The sequence below is a fragment of the Scardinius erythrophthalmus genome (genome assembly GCF_964197995.2).
Source record: "Scardinius erythrophthalmus genome assembly, chromosome: 11".
NCBI classification, from domain to species: Eukaryota; Metazoa; Chordata; class Actinopteri; order Cypriniformes; family Leuciscidae; genus Scardinius; species Scardinius erythrophthalmus.
The window spans coordinates 33,693,686-33,714,949 of NC_138231.1; the positions used below are offsets into that span (position 1 = coordinate 33,693,686).

The following is a 21,264-nucleotide window of genomic DNA, read 5'->3' on the forward strand; positions in this document are numbered from 1 at the left end:
TGTGTGTGTGTATATATACACTTCACCTAATCTAAACTGAAAATTTAGATTTTTGTTTCAACTTAAAAATGTAAGTGTTTGACTGTGCTGCCTTAAAATTGTAAGTTTAGAAGTTGAAATGTTAAAGAGAAATGAAGAATAAGAATAAAGACTAATAAATCTATTCATAATTTCAGTTTAGTCAACTTGAAATGTAAAGTTGTCCCAACTCAAATTATACGTTCATTTCACTTGTTTTATAGTCCAGTCTACTTCATTTTAAGTTTAGTCAACTTGAAATGTGAAGTTATCTTAATTGAGCATACAGATTATGCTCATTCAGATGATAGTCTTTAAACATTCATTAACAGATCATGACATAAAATTACACTTCTTTTTTTAAGCTCATTTCTGAGTTGTTTTTACTACTCATTCTTCAAGAAAAGGCATGTTTTGGCCTCATAGCAGTCAGTGATAACACAATCTGAACAGGAAGCAACTACTTTGTACATGTGAAAATGTGAAAACTCGTTCTTAGTATTGTGTGATTACGAAGTGCAGCCTGCATTACCTTGCGCAGGTACCCGCGTTATAAATGGCACCCTTGATGGACGTTCCCAGCGCAAACATTTGTCTTCACATCCCAGTCGCTCCACCCCGCAGGGCCAGAGCGGCGAATCAAAATGCGCTCAGGACTTGGACTCCTTTCCAACGTGGGCTGTGGAGTTAAACTTGTAGTGGAACGGGGGACGCCAGATCTTATCCACACCACACAGTGGCCAGATACCTGATCGTGCTTGGATGGAGGGGCGAAACCCGATCGCCTGATGTGCTGCCTGAAACCCAGAGGAGTGACTTATCAGGACGCGTTCAAAATGTCTTCTTCCTCAAGCGAGGTCATTAGTGCCGATGAGATCAAGAGGGAGAATCGTGGGAGTGTCAAGCTGTCAGTGCTGGACCCCGCGGAGTTGCAGATGGATAATGCCGAACTTTTGGACTGCTCGCCGGCCTCCCTGGCCTTTTCCCCGGAGCAGGTCGCGTGCGTCTGCGAAGCGCTGCTGCAGGGTGGGAACGTGGAGCGCCTGGCCAGGTTCCTCTGGTCACTTCCGCAGAGTGACCTGCTGCAGGGGAACGAGAGCATCCTGAAAGCTCAAGCGATAGTCGCGTTCCACCAGGCCCGCTACCAAGAGCTCTACTGCATTTTGGAGAACCACAGTTTCAGTCCGTCAAACCACTCGTCCCTGCAGGATATGTGGTACAAGGCGCGCTACACCGAGGCGGAGAAGGCGCGGGGCAGACCGCTGGGTGCCGTGGACAAGTATCGCTTACGCAGGAAATATCCGCTGCCTCGGACAATCTGGGACGGAGAGGAGACCGTGTATTGTTTCAAAGAGAGGTCTAGGAACGCGCTGAAGGAAATGTACAAGCGGAACCGGTACCCATCTCCAGCCGAGAAACGAAATCTGGCTAAAATGACAGGACTTTCTCTGACGCAGGTCAGCAACTGGTTCAAAAACAGGAGGCAGAGAGACAGAAATCCATCCGAGGCGCAGTCAAAAAGGTAGGACGCAGTTATAGTTGTGTCTAAATCGTTGACTGAGAGGGGGACACGTATGATGGAATGCGCGAGACCGAATGGAGGACACGTTTCATCAATGTTTTGAAATACGAAGCTTTGAGCGCTTCTAGGTGTAGTTTTAAGGAACGTGGAGACCGTGACGCGTTCACTCTTAAAAAATTAAGGTTCTTCAGTGGTTCTTTGAAGTCATATAGTGTTATCAACGAATCATTTTCTTATTTAAAGCCATTTTGGCTCTAGGCTATATAGGCTTCTCGAGTTGGCTATCATAAAAAGTTGTTTATGTTGCTCTGAAACCAATTTTAAAGTACATTTTTGAAGTAGGCCTACATATGATTTTCAAAGGAATTGGAGAATAAAACGTTCTTTGAAGAATTGTTTAAAAGTTCTTCTTTGACATGCAAAACCAACATTTTGAGTACAGTCGGTTCAGCTAATCAATACTAAGCCTCTTTTAACGATGTAGACATTTTATAAAATGTCAGATTTAATTAAAAGGGTCACATTAATTGGATAAGCAAAACAAAGAGCTGACAAACAATTTAACAGACGTGTGTAGTTGCTTTCAAACACTACCAAAACAGACCATCGGTTTACTTTAGATATGATCAGCCATTGCATTACCATAGCCATTGTCTATGTTTGTTTCTGGATTTTAAAGCCATTGTCCCACCCTGATAATCACTCAGAGGGATCTGCACTCAATCTCCTGACGTGGCCAAAATCCTCTTCACAGCTTGAGGCAACTGAGGCAGATAAGAAGCAGCTCTGTATTTGTAAACCTTTGCTTGCATCTTGATTGTATGACACAGAGTTTCAAGCTGCGGTGGAAATAACTCTTAACCATACCGCCCGCAAAATGTTGCTTTTATCATAAATAATAAATCTTAAGTCTCGTAAATAAGGGATGTCAGTTTTTTCCGTATGAGTCTGCAGTGAGCGTTAGCTTTGATGTTGCACTGTCACCCTGACAAAGATAATTATTCATTGTTCGAACGAAGATGTCCATGAACTCCTTATGCGAGCCTTTTGAATCAGAAAAAGATCAACGGTTTGTCGTGTCAATAAGATCTTTGTATATAGATGCGACTTGCTCGAGTCACTCTGAACGATCCACCCGCAGCTGTCATAGTCTGTAAAGAGACCCTCCAAATGCCTCCAAGAGATCAGATCCTTTTATCTGATTTTTGACCCGCGGGGGCAAAAAGTCAACTTTAGAAATGATGGCTGAGATATTTACAGAAAATGATTTTATTATAGCGGTCTGTTTTTAGAAGCGCACAAGAGGTTGACTTTTACAGTAGCCTATTTGTGATTTCAATGTGCTTACAAGTGAATCAATTGGTTTATAAAGTCTATTTCCTAAAGTGTATCTACACAAGTGCATAGGCTACTGATAAAGCAGCTAGTGCTTATACGTTTTTAATTTTCAATTTATTTTTTTAATTTGCTGATTAACAGAGAAACATTAGAAAATCTACACACATAAGGCATTATAAAATGAGTATGGACTTTTTTTTATTTATTGTTATTACATTTTCTGGAAAATATGAAGTAAACTACAACAATTCAAAATGAAAAGAGTAAATTCCCAAGAGTGCAAATGGTGGATGACTATGTAGGAAAAAAGCAATTTCTCATGCAAAACACATTTTCAGCACTCACACGCACACAAACCAAAGGGTCTATTTCTTAAACAATGATTTTTAATTCTTTCTTTTTTTTCAGCGAGTCAGATAATCACAGCACAGAAGATGAGTCCAGTAAAGGCCAGGAGGACTTGTCACCACGTCCCCTCTCCAGCGGCTCTTCTAGCTCAGTCGCACATGGAACAGCCCCCCCTACAGTTTACTTGGATGGAGGAACAACCACCGTCATCCAACAAATTGGAGATGTAAAAATGCCCTCACACGCAGCTGGAGGAATGAGTTTTAACGGTGAACTAGCGAGCGTGAATGCTCACTACATCAACGGTGGAGGCTACGTTCAATCACACAGTAGCAATGCTCTCCTGAATGGACTTGGCACCACAAGCGGCCATTTCTTGACCTTTGATCCCCAGAGGGTCTCCCATCACAGTCAGGAGAGGCTGTTAGGTGGGTCTTCTGTGTCTTATGCTCCATTCCCAATGGGGGTTTCTGAACCTGCCTCTGGAAAGCTAGACGCCATGCAGACTCTAGTTTCCAATGCTGAAGATGGAGTTATTTCTTCAGTGGTCTCCTTTGCTTCGGCCCCCTCCACGCCATCTACTACCTCAGGAGCCCTTCATCTCAGCAGTTACAGTGTGGTCAATCTCCAAGGAAATGAAACCACCATGGGTCTTCCTCCTCTAATGCTGCCACCATCCTCAACATCATCCACTCACGGTAGGAGGACCTTATTCAATTAGATATATTGCTTAAAGGGATGTTCACCCCAAAATACAATGACTGTATGACTGACTTTCTTCTGCAGAACACTTAAGGAACATATTTTGTTCTTTTTGTGCATTCAATGAATGTCAACAACGTTGTTGTCTGCCACTTCCAGTTTAAAACGTCTGATCATGCATATGTCTTTGAAGATACAATAACAACAATACCTAAAGTAGTCGGAGCACTTCTAGTGAGCTCATAAGAGCCAGAGTAATTACATCATCGCTTTGGAGAATAAGACTGAACATTTATGCGGTTAAGCTTGCCAAAAGTGACCGCAGAGCGAGATGCAAAAGAGCAGAGGTTTTGCAAGAGAGCCTTGATGGTCGCGGGCAGTTGGAGAGTATTGTGGGTAAAACTGTGAGAGGCATGTGAGGGTCCAGGTCAACTGGCTAGAGGATCATACCAAACGCAGGCCTCTCAACACGGTCCCCACCTCCCCTTCATGGCCCTAACCACTCACTAATGGTTCTTTCCATGAATATTTTATGGCCACATCAATAACAGCAAGGCTAGCTGCGTTCTGCTCCTCTCTCGCTCGTCTGTTTTATCCTTTAATATGCAGTTTACGAGCCACATAAAAACAAACCCACCCCTGGCTGAACTTTTGATTTAGAAGGAAAACAGTTGGGCCCAAACGATCCAGCAAGAAAAAGACGATATTAAAATTGTTTAGCCGAAACCCTGTTTCCTTGTGCCCATAATTTTCAAGGCAATTCAATAAAATATGTCTTCATAAAAACACAAAGTTTGATTTCCAGTGCCTCACAAATACAAAGAAACATTAGCAATTTCCTTGCAATGCCATTCTTGTCTATGGAGCCAAAACTAGTGAGATGTAATTTCAGATTTTGTTCAAAATGTACAAGTCAGATGGAAGGAAAATATGTCCCTGACCCCCTTTACACAACAGCCCTCACAAGCAATGACTGCGGGAAGCTACAGAAAACTTGTAGAAAACGTTGGTTCTAGTTTCAGAAAGTGAGCTAGTAAAGCGAGGGGAGGAGGAGGAGTTCGGGCTCTGTGATTATTTATCAGACATTTGTGCAAGCCTAATGGAAGAAAAGTGTCTGGCCGAAAGCCAGAGGCTGTCACTGCAAGAGACATGTGCCAAGAACCACATTCTAGAGTTACAAGGAAATCATAGCGAGTCTAACCGCAAACAGAAAATGAAAAAGGTGTTTCATTTTACAGTTCACTTGAAAAGTTCTGAAGAAAAGAAGGAAAAGAAGTACAAAAGATAGACTGAAAGAATGAAAGAGAGAGAAAAAGATGCGAGCTTCTTGAGATAGCAACAAAGGAGTCCCATCTGGATAAACAGATCACACCTTCACGCTCTGTCCTTTCTCTCTCATCCATTCTCAAATGAGTTGTATTAAACTGGGAGGGTTGATGTCCAGGCCATCCTGCAAAGGCGTTTGGGTTTACCTTGAAGTCACAGCACAATATGTGAACTATGTTATTTTGAGTAGTTTTGACCATGTGTTTTATGCACTGAATAAAAAGGGAAAGTCTGTTTTCTCTAATGATATAAATATTATGGTTCTACATAATGCAAAATAATAATTAAAATCCTAACTGTCCACTTAAAAAAAAAAAGAAAGGTCTCTATAGATTACAAACTTACATTTTTGACAGCATTAGGATATTTATTTCAACATAGGCCTACATAAAATAATTAAGTAATCAGAGAACATGTAAAACATATTAATTTATAATAAAGCCTACTTCATACATTTAACAATATATTTACGAATAGTGCAATAAGCTCTTCTTTAAAATTCAGTTTTCTTGCTAACTAACGTGGCTAATGATATGATGCGGCTAACTAATGATGCCGCTACAGCGATCTGCCCACGACACATTAAACGGTAAAAAAACGGTACAAAACGGTATTTAAATTTAGAATTACAAACAATATAAGACACACCAAGAACAATATACATATATATTTTTTTTAATAATCCTGTTTTAAACAACTGCAACTTCCGGCGCGTCACATATAGCCTATGCAATAGTTTATGAAGCTTACTAGAGATGGAGAACAACATTTACTAAACTGGATTTCATTTTCTCTTTTATCCTCTATACAGGCTCTGCTCCTTTGGGCAATGTGGTCAGTGACTCTTCCCAGCACTCGAGCCAAACCCTGCTCTACACCCAGACTGTGAAGCAGGAGCCTTTGGATGTGTCTGGAAACTACACTTATCATTCTGAAATGCCCCTGGACCAAGGAGGCAACCTGGGCTACACAGCCTCCCTTTTCCTTTCGTCTTCCTCCTCTAGTGGTTCTCTTCAACCTACCGTAACAGCCACAGTCACCTCTGCCCTCTCCAGCACTGGGGTACATCACGCTCTGAGTCAAGCTGGACGTGGTCTCCAAGAGAACAGTGTAGCCCTGTCTTCAGACTACAGGTCTCAAGATGTCCAGCTGCCCAACAGCCTGCATGTTGCTTCTAGGGCAGGAGAAGGCCCAGTTAGGGTTGTTTGTGGGGATCTGGACATGGAAGGGAAAGAGCTGGCCAAGCTGCAGACTGTACAGATGGACGATGATGGAAGCGACCTCTGATGAGGTCGTGCTGGACTGGTTTTGTCTCACCACACTGTGCTCTTACGGACTCTGTAAGCACAAATCATTCTCAAATGAACCCTACCGATGGATATAAAATACAAACAGTGCCTTCCTGTCCTCAGATATCCCAACTTGCACTAAGAGGGCTGCAGAATGTACCAGGCAATGCACTGACCTTTTGAAGATTATTTGGCTGCAGTGTCTTTACTCGCACCTCATGTACGAAAAGACCCATTAAAAAGCACAAAACAAATGTGCTCTGAATCAAAAAAAAATGCAGCTTTTTTCATTTTACAAGATTTTACTGAAGCACAGATTTTTGTTGTTGTTGTTTATGGTCTTTTGTATTTAAATTCTTTGAGTGTGACGATGCAAATGTGATAAAGCTTATTTTGTTATGTTTGACTTGAGGAATTTTATGTTACTGAATTTTTGATTCAAACATACAACTCTTTCTATGCATCCCAGTGTGGACTTTTTTTTTTTTTTTTTTTTTTGTAAAGTAGCCGATATAATCTTGACCATTAACTGGTCACATGTGCCTTCCTCATAAACTGTCAATATACTAGGAAGCTAGGCTAGACAACGAGACATTTGTTTTTTTTTAGAATTTATGAAAAATAACTGAAGTATGAGTGTTTGTTTTTCTTGATTTGTGTGCAGACTATTTTAAAATGTTTTGGGCATATGCTGTCATTTACTTTATCTTTAGAAAATGCCCGGCGCTAAGTTCTTTGATCCTTGCAGGACAAGAAGAATATTCTTAAGGTGTGGTCACATCAGCACATTTCATTGGCGGAATGCAGTCATTTCAATAGGAATCCACAATTGGGATATTTTGCATTAGGGTGAAAGGTTTCCCCGAACAGATTTCACAACAGGTTCAAATTAGTCTCACAAATTCGCTACATTGACCTACAGAAAGCTGCTTTGTTTGAAAGTGACTTCAGTTCATCAAATATCGCTACAATATTGAAAATAGACAAATGACATTTTCTGTCTCCAAATTTTGCTAAGATTTCACTAATGTGACCGCACCTTTACACCAAAAGCGAGCTCTGTACATATACTTAAAGAACCATGAGAAAACCTAAAACGTCAGTCCTGCTTGAAAACCCTATTTTTTCTAAACCCTTCCACCCTATTAAATATTTATATTTGTACATATATAATGAATGATCCGAGGGTTGTCTATGTCACTGACACCGGTGTTTCACATTAGAGTCCTAGCCAGATAATTCAATAAGTAAAGGGAATGACATCACTTTCAATGAATCATCTCTTATTGGAAGCACCAGGTAAGTCGGCTATATGTTGGTCTAAAGGACATCCAAGACTATCCATTTAACCAGATCAGGCTACAACTTGGACCCCCTGGATGGCTGGTGGTGATCTCAGACATTACTAATGCATGGACGTACACATATGCAGGACGGTGGAGATCAAGCTTGTGTTCTCACCAGGGGCGTCCTCTGTGATCTCTAGCCAAAACCTGACAGCTGAATAAGCCCCGCTCACTCTTAAAGTGTCATATGGTACCTGTCATGACATTACTCAAAGTAAAGGTCATCCAAAAAGCCAGAGTATATGAGGAGAAGTTACATATCCTTATTAGATTTCCTGAACCGTCCTCACATGATCTAGCAGGAATAGACTTTTGGCCAGGACTCCAGGGCAAAAATGCAGGCTCATCGTTTGGTAGATTATGAACGGGTGATAAGAGATATATACTCTGTTCTGAATATTATTAAACATCAACGTGTTGTAGCACATTTAGGCAGCAGATACTTTAATTAATGAGACTGGTATCTATGTAAATTTTGATTGTTCGAGAAAGTGTGAAAGTAGAATTCTGGGCCAGAATGCCCAAAGTCTGTTTACTGCCGTGGGAACATTTCCTTGTCTTGGCGCGCAGTTGTCTACACCAGCCCGTGTGAGTCAGCGCTAATTGAATGGCGCCCAGGTAGGATTTGCTCCCTCGCACAAAGGAGATGACAAAAAAGCACATTGGGTAAAGAATCTATTGTTACCTGCCCAAAGGTGACCCTGTCGCCTAGGGCACCAGATTAGCTGATTGCCAGGTATCAGGTGGCGCCTCCTGGAATACTGCAGGGTAAGAAAGCACTATTGTCTGGGGCTTTAAGCAAAGAAATGGTGGGCGCACGAAGGAGGGACGTGTGTTTTATGTCCCCAATTTCCCCTTGGCGGACTATATGTCGCGTTTCATGGGAAGCAGTGTTATGTTGCTTTTCTGTATCATTTAAAATACGTCACTCCATCACCTTGTACCGTGAATGGGATGGTTCATCTTTTATAACAAAAGGCACAGAAGAGAACAAAAAAACACCTTTCTTTTAATTCGCTCTCCAGTTTCACTAAAAGAATGTAAAGTACAAGGAACTTAGTGTCAACCACATATATATCACCAGAATTTTTTTTCATGGTTTAGCAGATTGTATAGATTCACACTCCAGAAGACAGCAATTTTCAGCATGTTTGAATTTTTTTTAAACAAAGTGAAGATGTTCATAAATCATGGGAAAGACAGGCCATAAAAAATAAGAAACCCTGCAGAAGTGGGCTTATTAAAGAACCTGACCCCTGACTTTTTCTGGAGGTTTCATAGTGTGACATTTAGTGAAACACAGCAGACTGTGAAGCACATGTAACCGGACCCTTGTGCCCACTGCTAATGTGAGGTTAAGGGGCAACTGGGTCTGAGACCCACCACTTCTGTACACACTTTTTCAATCTAAAGAACAATAATCTTGTTTTATGAAAACACTGAGTGAACAAGTACTTCCAAATACTTTCATACACAAAAAACATCATAAGCAAAGGGATTATAAAAATATTTAATAATATTTATATGTATATCAAATAAATATATAATATAATAATATATGTTCTAATGTCACTAGAACATCCAAGCCAGCAGGGGTCAGCAGAATGACTTCAATATCTAGTCCATTAAATGTAAGGGATGCTCATAATCTAGTTTTAGATGCTGTATTGAGAGCTCTGTGCATCTTTGACTTTGACTTTAAACTTTACCTAAGTAGAAAAGTATAAGCATGAATGCTGATGGGTTTGTGGCATGAGGAAACCAAAGGCTTGATACGATACCACACATAAAAGCTTTAAAATACAACTCTAGAAAGAAACTTGTTCTATCACATTCTTGTGCAGACAGCAAGCTACTTTATGAAATAACCGCATTTATTGTTATCATTGAAGTATCTGATTAGAATGGGGAAAGACATTAACAGTGTGACAAACAAAATGATGAGTGTCCTAATCATGTCCTACTGGGAGTCAACACTTTTTCTTATTTATTTTTATTTATTTATTATTTTCGAAGTAGTGTTTGGGGCATAATAAACAGATGACACAATCACAAGAAAAAAGAAAAGAAAAGAAAGAAAAGAAAAAACAGTTCGAAAGAAATATCATATTTCATACGAATTATATAAAAAAGTAGGCCTATGTAATTAATCTGCTGTCTCTCCCACCAGATGAACACACACACACACACACACACAGTCCTGATGTCCTCTACTGAGGACACAACGGAGAAAAAAAAGTCTTTCTTGTACAGTAAATTAAACTCTGCTTTAAAAACTCAAGAAACAATCTGAACAAAAAACAAAACAATCAAATAATCATGTATGAAATAATATAAAGGGTATCTGTATCAGGTTCTCATTTTCTTAAACCAAGAAGAGGTTAAAAAAAATATTAAATTATTGATGCCTCAAATTATCCAATGTAGGCATAATGTTACCCAGATTACCTTTACCCTATGACTTCAATAATTACATGTAAATGTCACTTTACATTTCAAACCAATTATTTGATTCTCATACCAATGATGTTTTTCAATGTTGCATACCAATTTGTGTTGTTTTATTATTTTTAATTTAACCGATCATTAATTCAGATATGTTTTTGTCTTTGGACAAAAATTGGATTGCTTTGATGTTAGCCTCTCACATCGCATCAACAACATGTTCGACTCTAAGCCTGCAGAAAATTAAGAATAACGTGTTTACGAACGAAATTTCTGCGTCGAACTGATTTAATATAATTTTTTTACATTTCAGATTTTCTGTTTAATACGCTTGGAGAGTTATAGACATGACTGAACCTTATTTAAGAGAATGACCTCATTGTTGTTCATTGTATAGCCTACCGTGATTGCTTTTTTGAGGGAAGCAGTTTATGGTGTGTTTACCATTGGTATGTGTGCCGGAGTTCGCGTCGACCTTGCCAACCCTCGCCTTTAGGCCATAAAAGAGCACATCTTGAAATGATCAAGGCCTGAGAACGGGCACGGCCTTTCGATTTCTGAGGTTTAAGGAGGGGGCGCGCGGCAATGTGCTGGAGACATTACGACAACCCGAGCGCCGTCAATCACAGGCCCGTGTGCTGTTACACTGACGCTGATACTTGACCCCACTGACGAAATAGACCTAAATGTCGTTAAATTCAATAAAGTCTAGTCACATACGGCAATGGAAAATTGGTTATGGATTGGGAAACCACCGTCAAAAACGTATGAAACGTCATTTAATCCAATGACATATAAAAGTGATAGAGAAGTCAAAATAATTACAAGACTCTCGCTGTAAAAATATTGTTGGTTTCACTTGAAGTAGAAGTCACCGGGTTGCCTTAAATTTTTTAGTTCATTGAAATTAGAAATTTGAGTTAATGCAATGAAGGAGATTGGTTTAATAAATAGAAACTCAAAATATTATGTTATCTAAACCACATTAATTAGAGAAAAGTTGCGATTAATCATGAAAAAAAAATAGGCCTATCCTATATTTATATATATTTACAAGCTACGCATTAAAAACGTTTAAAGTTTTGTAAGGTTTTGTTTAATTTTGTCAAATGAGACAAAATTATTCACAAAACTTAAAGTGAACAAATTACACAAAATCGTGTTTTTTCTTCTTTTAAAATTATCAAATTAATACAATTTATTTAGCATTTGAAAAGAAATTGTAAGCCCAGAAAATATTTACTAGTGGTACATCTTTAGCGTTAACGTTTTGCTAAGTTTTTTTTTTGTGCCTTGGGTGATCCCTCAGGACAGATGGACGGAGCAGCTTTCATTAGCCTGCTCCTCTGACCCTTCAGAGACAGTGGGCAAAAAGTTGTTTTCACAGGTGCACGGATTGGCTGCTAAAACCGATTAAGTCCTCGTTTTATCCCAGTGTCTTGAGGCTTGCAAGATCATTTCAGCCCATAGAGGGAACAGTGGAGGCTCCTTGAGTAGCTTTAGTCTACATTAACTGGCCCATGCGTAAAAAGCGACTTAAAAATGAACGCCGCGTCTCAAATTAAATTAAAAGAGGTGCTCCATTCTGGGTGAGTGATTGTGAGTTTCGCGTCGCCGCGGTGTCAGGTTGCAGATTTCTACGAAGATAAAGAAACGCGATCTATGCCTTAAAACAGCGTCTGGATGGCAAGGACCTCGACGAACACAGAACTCATTTACTAATGCATCGGTTTTAGATTTCACTGTACAGAGAGAGGGGAGAGGGCTAGAAAGAAAGAGCTGGAAAGAATGCATTTTTTTTTCTGAGCCTAAAGAATACAAATCATTTAAGTGATGTAAGCTATGTTTGATGTTATGATCTCAAGTTCAAATAAAGTAAAAGCAGAAAAGCAAAACAGAAAAAAACAACAACATGATAAATTTTGATTTAATATATTAAATATAACTAAATTTCTCTAATTTTTGTTTTTCACCGATTTTGTTGAACTCAAATAAACAGCACTTGAAGCGGGTAATTTATTGATATTAACTGGATTTGGCTCAGTTTATCCTTATAAATAAATGCAATCTTGCATCTTTGTGTAACCAGCGCCATTTCAGTGATTCTACTGGCCTTGCATGTTCTGTCGAATAGCTTGAAGAGCCGGGGGCGCTGCTTATCTAGTGATAACCATTATGTTATCTACCAGCTCGAGAGGCTGATTGTTTTTAATGGAACCCCAAATATCTCCGCGCGCATCTAGACGTTGCGCAGAGCGCGTGCCTTTGACAATGGCACAAGTAGAGTCAATAACTGTAGCTATCAACTGATGATTTTGCCGCGGATCAGAATTGTCTACCTAATATTAATATGCAATTGAGGAACGACTTTTTCCTCATAAATTAATAAATGAAGATAACGCCGTTAATTTGACTCGGTTTACTTAACATAATATTGTTCATTAAAAATCGGTTAGGATTAAATATAAGCCCTTTAATGGCTTTGGGTGCCTTCAGACAGTTTCTAATTGATTAGTATCGAGGTGCCCGGCTCCCTCAGGTAGAACTGGAGACGGGGGATCCAGTTTCAGACCACCGAGTCCCCGTGGGAGGAAATGGAAGCAGAGTTCTCTCCGCACTGCTGCTGGGGATAGGGCAGCTGGAGAGCCAATCAGCAGTCGCGCAGTGCTCTTTTAGCGCGACATGAGTCGATAGTGAACAAACTGTCTTCAACAAACACCCAAAACTTCACGGCGCGCGCAGAGGACATCTCAAACCCCAAAAAATCTTGTCAAGCGACCTAATCGCTCCCATTGAACGAAGGCAAACGGGGTGTCACCCATTCCGCTTCCTTTATAGCATCTAGAGGATAGCGGTTTGGTAGCGGGAGTCAGACGTCATGTCAATGCTGCCTTCTTTCGGGTTTACTCAGGAGCAAGTCGCGTGTGTGTGTGAGGTGCTGCAACAAGGGGGGAACCTTGAGCGTCTCGGCCGTTTTCTGTGGTCTCTTCCGGCCTGCGACCATCTCCACAAGAACGAGAGCGTCCTCAAAGCCAAGGCTGTAGTCGCCTTTCATCGTGGAAACTTCAGGGAACTTTATAAGATACTAGAGAGTCACCAGTTCTCTCCGCACAACCACCCGAAGCTGCAGCAGCTGTGGCTTAAGGCCCATTACGTTGAGGCTGAGAAGCTGAGGGGGCGACCGCTGGGAGCGGTGGGGAAATACCGAGTGCGCAGGAAATTTCCTCTGCCACGCACAATATGGGACGGCGAGGAGACGAGCTACTGTTTTAAGGAGAAATCCCGCGGTGTGCTGCGGGAGTGGTACACGCACAACCCCTATCCATCTCCTCGGGAAAAGAGGGAGTTGGCTGAGGCCACAGGGCTGACCACCACCCAAGTGAGCAACTGGTTTAAAAACAGACGGCAGAGGGATCGCGCAGCGGAGGCAAAAGAAAGGTAAGCTCAGTCACCTGAGAATAAAATAAAAACGCGTTTCATACAGCCAGTTCAGCCCTTCATTCCACTTAGTTCGCAGCTGACTGCTGATGATGCTATTGTTGACACGTCTAGGCTATAGTTTGATTCCAAGAGGGCTGCTTTTAGTCGGTCCTTAAAATATTTACACCGTATCAGTGTAAAAATGTACAGTTGTTACATTAAGGATCTAGTTCTGATTGATATAGGATAACTAAGAAAAATGTAGGTTGATTTAGTCACTTTATAGGCTATAATATTTGTTGACTTGGATAAAAACCCCTTATTTTAGCCTATGTTAGCAGATGGAGCACTTTTTTTTTTGAGTTACCTGATCATTTCTTTTTACATTTTTATATTTGTCAGCAGTCAAAATAAAAGAGAACATTTCAACTTAATTATAAAATCTCAATATTTTCAGATGTAATTGAAGGTTTCATTTCGATGGCCATTCAGTACAAATACATTTTAATGTGAGAATTTGTTCTTCTTCTTGCACAGTCATCCGTCATGACCAAATTAGATTTATATTTGAGAAGACTACGAATTTATTTTTTTACACAGCGTATTTGATCTACAATGTAATGTTAAATGTGTCTGCGTAACCCTCATCTCATTATCTTTGACAGAGAGAACAGCGAAAACAACAACACGGGCGCTAACAAACAGAACCAGCTTTCACCGCTGGACGGCGGGAAGTCCCTGATGTCAAGCTCGGAGGACGAGTTCTCGCCCCCGCAGAGTCCTGACCAGAACTCCGTGCTCCTGCTCCAGGGTAATATGAGCCACCCCGGCGCGTCCGCGTATTCCATGACCGGCCTCGGCGCCGCGCAGTCGGTACACGGCATGCAAGGACACCCACATCAACTCCAGGATTCTTTACTGGGACCTTTAACTTCAAGCCTAGTGGACCTCGGTTCTTAAGTGATTACGACTGAGCTTTTATTTATTTTTGTTTATTTTGTACCAAATATAGACTGAGATCTGCCACTTTTACTGTATATATATATATATAAAGGAAAAATGAACAGTATAAATCTAAATAAAAATCCTTAGTTTTTCTCTGGTTCTCAGAGAAATACTCAGTGGTACGCTTGACCGTGGTAGACTATTACGGACTGACATTTGCCAAGTCGTTAAACTGGTCAGAAGACAAACCAAAAGCAGTTAATAAAGCGATTCTTTTCTTCAAACTCATAAGACGTTCTTCTAGCATTTCATCACACTGTTTTGCACCAATAAAATACGAAGATGAAGTGGAAAACTAAAATGCAAGTTCGCCATAAATCTGTGATATGTAACAAATTAAATGGTGAAAAATTATTCACAGATGAAGCGCCATGTCTTTGTATCCCAACATGTAGCCTAAATAGTTCCAAATATAATACACCATTACGTTTAAATTATAAAAATGGTTAATTAAGTAAAATTTAAAATCAAGAGTGAAAATAACACACATTCGAATATTCTCTTCATGCATCAGAGCAAAGACCCAAAATATACCCATCTTAGACACATTATATAGCCTAGGCCTATTCTACAAAAGTACACTACCTATTTGGAAATTATTGTAAATAATAACTTTTTCCCGCTCTTTATGTTAATCCTAGATCTAACTTAAATATTAAAGTTAAACCCAATACCAAAACAATTCGTTTTAAAATTTCCCGTGTGCAAATATTTTGAGAAGAAATGACATAGCCTACAGACCAATTACAATTGGGAAAATGGCTAAATAACGATTTGTTAAAAGTATGGTCTAATAAATTAGTAGATAAAATACATATTTGATGACCCTGTTTATCCTCTTATGATAATAGCCCTTCTTCGTATAATTCTCTATATAATGTAGGCTACTCATGTCACAAACGTACTCTTAATATTGTGGGTCAACAAAAAGCAGGGAGTTGTTGATTTTCCTTTAGCCTCAGGAGGCGCGTGTTGCTTTTGTGGTCGCAGTGCATCGTTAGGTTTGTAGTGGGGTGTTTACTTTGCGCTCTCCCAATGTTTGTTCTGGTGGTTCTGGGCCAAAGAGAAGACATACCAGCTGCGGGAGGCAAACTCACGTGGCTTCATTCATAAGTTTCTTTTGAGCAAAAACGCAAACATGGGTTTCGGGGCCAGCTGACATGTGCTCTTGTTGTTTAATTGGCATAATGATCTTAAGACAATGATAATAATATTATGTAATAATAATGTCATCCACTAACTTTAACGCTTACAGAATAGCCTAAATAGGCTACATTATTTGCCATTGGCCAATGTTGGCTTATTTAAAATATGGTCAAACTGAAGGAAAGACTTTATTAGGACCTCTGATCGTTAGCCCAGCGACATGTCGAGTAACCAGGCAGTCTCCCACCCATCTTCCACGCACGCATGTCAGTGTAATTGTTTTTAACAGAGAGTACCGAGGATTTCCGGTCGCTAATCGGAACCAGTTGTTTGCGCTATAGGTTCGCATTAGAGCAATGGAGGCCCAGAACCGCCCATAGAGGGCCACTTCAATTCTGCCCCCAGGGTACCAAAACGTGCAAGTTTGATATTAAATGCAACATTTGTTGACAGCCGCGGGTACCATTTACATTTTTTCGTTTCTTATCAAAATTCTGTATTTTGTTTTAATTATTAGATAATCAAATTAAGGAATTAGGCTACTCAGACCAACTTTCTAAAATTAATTTATTATCTCGTATTTATAAATGTATTTATAAAATGAATTAACCGAGTTAATTGTTCAGAGATGTCTCTTAAAACAAAATAGAGATATAATGGACAATCCAACCTTGCTCATGTCAAAAAACAAACAGAGAAGGAAAAAAAAAACTATACAAAAAACAAACAAACATGCAAACCAGTACCAATGGCTTAGGAGGTCTCATGTTTTACTAATACATAATTAGAAAAATGTAAACACTGTTTATATAAGAAATATTTGTGGATATTTAAAAAATACGAAATTAGGCCTATTTGTAGAAAATATTCACAACATTCTAAGTTACTGTGCTCTTAACAAATGCAGTCACCAATCAAAGACAACCTATCAACATTTCTAAAAATAGGCCTACTACTTAGGATAATTTACTCAAGAAAAAAACAACTAAATTCTGTCATTATTTACTTGCCCTCATGTTGTTCCAAACTTGTGGAACAAAAAAGAAGATATTTGTGTGTGTGTGTGTGTGTGTGTGTGTGTGTGTGTGTGTTTAATTCACAGTGAAAACCAATGTAATTTAGACATTAACATTTCTTAAAATATCATCTTTTGTGTTCCACAGAAGAAATTTTGTCATGCAGGTTTGATATGACAAGAGGGAGAGTATGACTGAATTAAAAAATTAGGAGAGCTATCACTTTAATAAATCTTAAAGGGTTAGTTCTCCCAAAAATTTAAATTCTGTTATTAATTGCTCACCCTCATGTCGTTCCAAACGTGTAAGACCCGTTCATCTTCGGATCACAAATTAAGATATTTTTTGATGGAATCCGTGAGCTTTCTGACCCTACATACTGTAGACAGCAACGTAATCACCACTTTAAAGGCCCAGAAAGGTAGGAAAGACATCGTTAAAATAGGTTCAACCTTCATTTTATGAAGTGAGGAGAATAATTTTTGTGTGCAAAAAACCCCCCAAAATACTGACTTTATTCAACAATTTCTTCTCTTCCGTGTCAGTCTCTGGTTTCTACGTCAGAGCGGCGCCTCAGTATTGGCCAGCGCTGTTCACGTGAGCACCACGACGAATGCGTGTCATGCTGACGCAGGAGCCGGCCAATACTGAGCCGGCGTTCTGAAGTAGAACCCGGAAGCACTGCACTCTGTTTACAACGTGAACAGCATCAGAGACTGACACGGAAGAGAAGAAATTGTTGAATAAAGTCGTTATTTTTGTTGTTTTCCTCACAAAAAGTATTCTCGTCGCTTTTTTTTCTTGAGTACGCTTCAGTCTATGTGGGGTCAGAAAGCTCCCGGACCATCAAATCATCAAAAATACCTTAATTTGTGTTCCAAAGATGAACGGTCTTATGGGTTTTGGAACAACATGAGGGTGAGAATTTTCATTTTTATGTACTGAATACTGAACTCAAACAGAAAGAGTAAACCTGTACAGATTTTTTCAATATGCCGCAACCATTTAAGAGTCAAGAAAAAAAGTAATAGTAAATAACTATAAGTAAATAAGAAATGGTGTGAACTTTCAAAACAAGGTTTGCTGTTATAGTCACTTCGCAAAAAGCGGTCAGGTTGTTTGGAGCTCTATAGCGGACTAAGGCTGCTTTTTAAAAGATTCAGGTTTCCAGTTCCCCATTCCCTCTTGGAGCACAAGCTCTACAGCCCTGTAAACCAAGGTGAGCACACAAAGCAGAGGCCTGTGCTGAACGTGAATGAGACAAATAGAGTGTTTCTCATGTGGGAAGAAAAGGGTTCGGCTGTAATGTGAGCAGCCTTTGTGGGGTTTAGGAGGGGGAATGACTGAGTGCTATTTTCTTCACAGATAATAGTTTAGACTTTTGGGAGTTGTTAAGGGGGGTAAGGGAGAACAGGTGGGCTTCATGGCTCCCTGCCCTTCCCCGTATTACCTTTTGTCACCTGAGCTCAGGTCATCCCTCGCCTCGAGGTTTGGCTCTGTGAGGCATCATAGGATTACAGGACGGGACAAACAAACAGCATACGCACACACACACACAGCAAAATGTTTGGAAGCTGTACAGACCGAAAAGATTTGAAATATCAAATGGAAGAATCTGTGTGACTACAGCAGCTAAATGATAAATTAACAACCGGACGGTTGAGAAAAGATAGACATAAACTGTTTAAACAAACCTTAGAATTTAGAAGATTAAGACGGTTCTGTGTGGGACGGCAAATGTTAGTTTGTTCTAACAGCTTATAATAAATCACTGGAAAGCTCAGGAATGGTTAGGCATTTGCACAAAAAAAAGTGAAAAAAAGTGAAAGTGGTTTTCCATATGGTTGTGTGTCAAAGAATATGGCCTTGGAGAGACGCTGAGAATCCCTTATTAACTGTAGTGGACTCTGTAATCCCAATGGAACATTTATTGCAATACACATTCATAAATCAAAGAAACATATGATCCATCAATATTATTAAATAACATTCTATTTTCTTATTTCATTATTAAAGTAATAGTCTTCCTAAGAAAAGAAAACACCTTCATTCCAAACCTGTATGACTGACTTTCTTTTGTGGAACACTTTTCTTTTGTGCTGTTTTTGTCCATACAATGAAAGTCATTGGGGTCTAAATCAACATTGGACCCATTGAATTTCATTGCCCAAATAAAATAATAATAATAATAAAAAATGTGTTCCACAGAAGAAAGGGTGACCAATTCCTTCATAAATAAAAAATTTTTTTTTAGCAAATTATATATTTTTTTAAATATTTGTTTACTCCCTTTTCATTCTCCCGCCAAACATACTATAAACCCATGGTGCAAAACTCAGTTCCTGGAGGGCCACAGTCCCGGAGAGTTTAGTTCCATCTCTGCTCCACACACATACCTGTAGGACTTGATTAGCTGGATCAGAAGTGTTTAATTAGAGTTGAAGCTAAACTCTTGCACCCCTGAACTAAACAAAAGAATGAAGCAAGATGAACGAGCATAGTGCAGAACACTGTATCACCTTACAGGAAGTCATGACTAATGGCATCACCACAGTGACTGTGCGTTTCTCCGACTGCCAGTCAACCAGCATTGTGTTCCATCACAATGACATCAACGTTTACATTACAATACAATTATAATTGTTGTAATTATCATGTAGGAAGAAAAAAGCTTCAGACTTCGGTACACTCAACAGGGAACTTATTGTCAATGTCCCTCAAAAAAAGGCATCGCATGCCACGTTCCCCTATGCATTGACAAACACTTGCACTTGAGCAAACACGCGTCATAAAAGGCAGACTAAACCTGTGCCGCACACCTGCCGCTGCGTCATCTCTCTGTACAGCTGATTTCAGATGAGCTTCCTGTCTGGGGAAGCTATTATCTTTTATAGATTTGTCAAAAAGACAGCAATATTACTCCACCAATTTGGCATGACTTCACGCTTTTATCAGTAAAAACTCGAAGGTCACACGCTTTCCCAGCACCCTCGATGGTCATGGTCTGTTCTGCAGCGCTGGGTAACGGATTACTTCCAAACGGTCACAGAGGCTCAGGTTTCAAAGCCAAGCCCCACTGATAAACGAGTGGAGGCAGTTGTCACCCAGGCAGGGAGTCCTCCATCAGCAGCGTCTGAAGAGTTAGAGGGCAGGGGTTTTTCACAGACTTGCTGTGAGCCTGGCGTCAGTCGCTCCAGGGTTCATAGAGCAGGTATTTAAGGGTGATGACCACGGAGGAGCCGATGTGTAGAGTGCACAGGCTCATATAAATTGACATTAATATGTACACACTCATGTTCACACGTATATAGCCTACCACACGCATTTTCATTTTCTTTGAAGTTTTCCAGAATATGCGAGTCCTGTCCTGCACAGGAGAGTTGATATGAAGTATCAACTATATATATAGCCTACATTAGTGTGTTGGTGTGTATATACTGTATATTTTCTAGAATGGAAGCGTACAAATTGTCTGTGTGATGAATATATCCATATTTATATCCGTCAAATATACAATTCATGCACAGGCAGAATGGAAGGAAAATTCTAGAAAATAAATACACACACCAACACACCACTGCTCAAAAGTCTGGGGTCAGTAAAATTATCAAAAGGGACAGTAAAGATGTATATCAAAAATTATTTTAAATACAGATTTCTATTCATCAAGGAATCCTGAAAATGTATTGAGATATTAAGCAATTTTACTGTATATTTGATCAATAAATGAACCCTTTGTGAGCATTAGAGACGTTAGATATTAGAAACATAACATGATCTATACATAACTGCTAAATTGAATTGTTAGTAAAGTGAATATATATATTTTTTTATTCCATACATTATAATTTTGTGATGCTTAAATGTTCTTATAGAATCTTTCCAGTGTTTTATTTATAATGTATTTAAATAAAATAGTATAGACACTTTTAATATGGCCATTTATCGGTAATCAGCATAACATGGACAGAATTTAAATAATGTGCATCCCTAGTTGAAATCATAAGTAAGGTCTTGATCCATTCAGAAGTGATACAACAATAATGATGATCTCAGAAAGTCTCACAAAGACAATGTCCCACATGTACTTATGCACTCATGTAGTGAATGCCCCTCCCCCCTTCGCTACGTAGCCTAATTAAAACTGCAACAGTTCCACACTTCTTTTTTTAAGTTAATTAAGTGCATCATCTTGGTATTTAAAGTGCACTTTTTCTATTTGGAATTTTCAGTGTGAACACACCACTCGCACTATTTATACACAAAACGTCATATAATAGTGCACAAGAATGTGAATTGGGACGCACCAAGAGATCATTCAAGGTGAGTGAGAACACAGTTTA

At 39.5% G+C, this 21,264-nt stretch overlaps 2 protein-coding genes across 2 annotated transcripts; both read left to right on the forward strand.

Annotated features, from left to right (window-relative positions):
* Positions 1-672: 672 nt before the first annotated feature.
* On the forward strand, positions 673-7,006 carry six4b (SIX homeobox 4b). Its single transcript, XM_081378836.1, has 3 exons — positions 673-1,540; positions 3,287-3,924; positions 6,066-7,006. Exons 1-3 carry the CDS (start codon positions 807-809, stop codon positions 6,539-6,541), a joined length of 1,848 nt encoding a protein of 615 aa, XP_081234962.1. The 5' UTR covers positions 673-806; the 3' UTR covers positions 6,542-7,006.
* Positions 7,007-13,064: 6,058 nt separating this feature from the next.
* six1b (SIX homeobox 1b) lies at positions 13,065-14,780 on the forward strand. The gene is made up of 2 exons (XM_081378837.1): positions 13,065-13,772; positions 14,420-14,780. The coding sequence occupies exons 1-2, from the start codon at positions 13,213-13,215 to the stop codon at positions 14,712-14,714; spliced, it is 855 nt and encodes a 284-aa protein (XP_081234963.1). The 5' UTR covers positions 13,065-13,212; the 3' UTR covers positions 14,715-14,780.
* Positions 14,781-21,264: the final 6,484 nt, after the last annotated feature.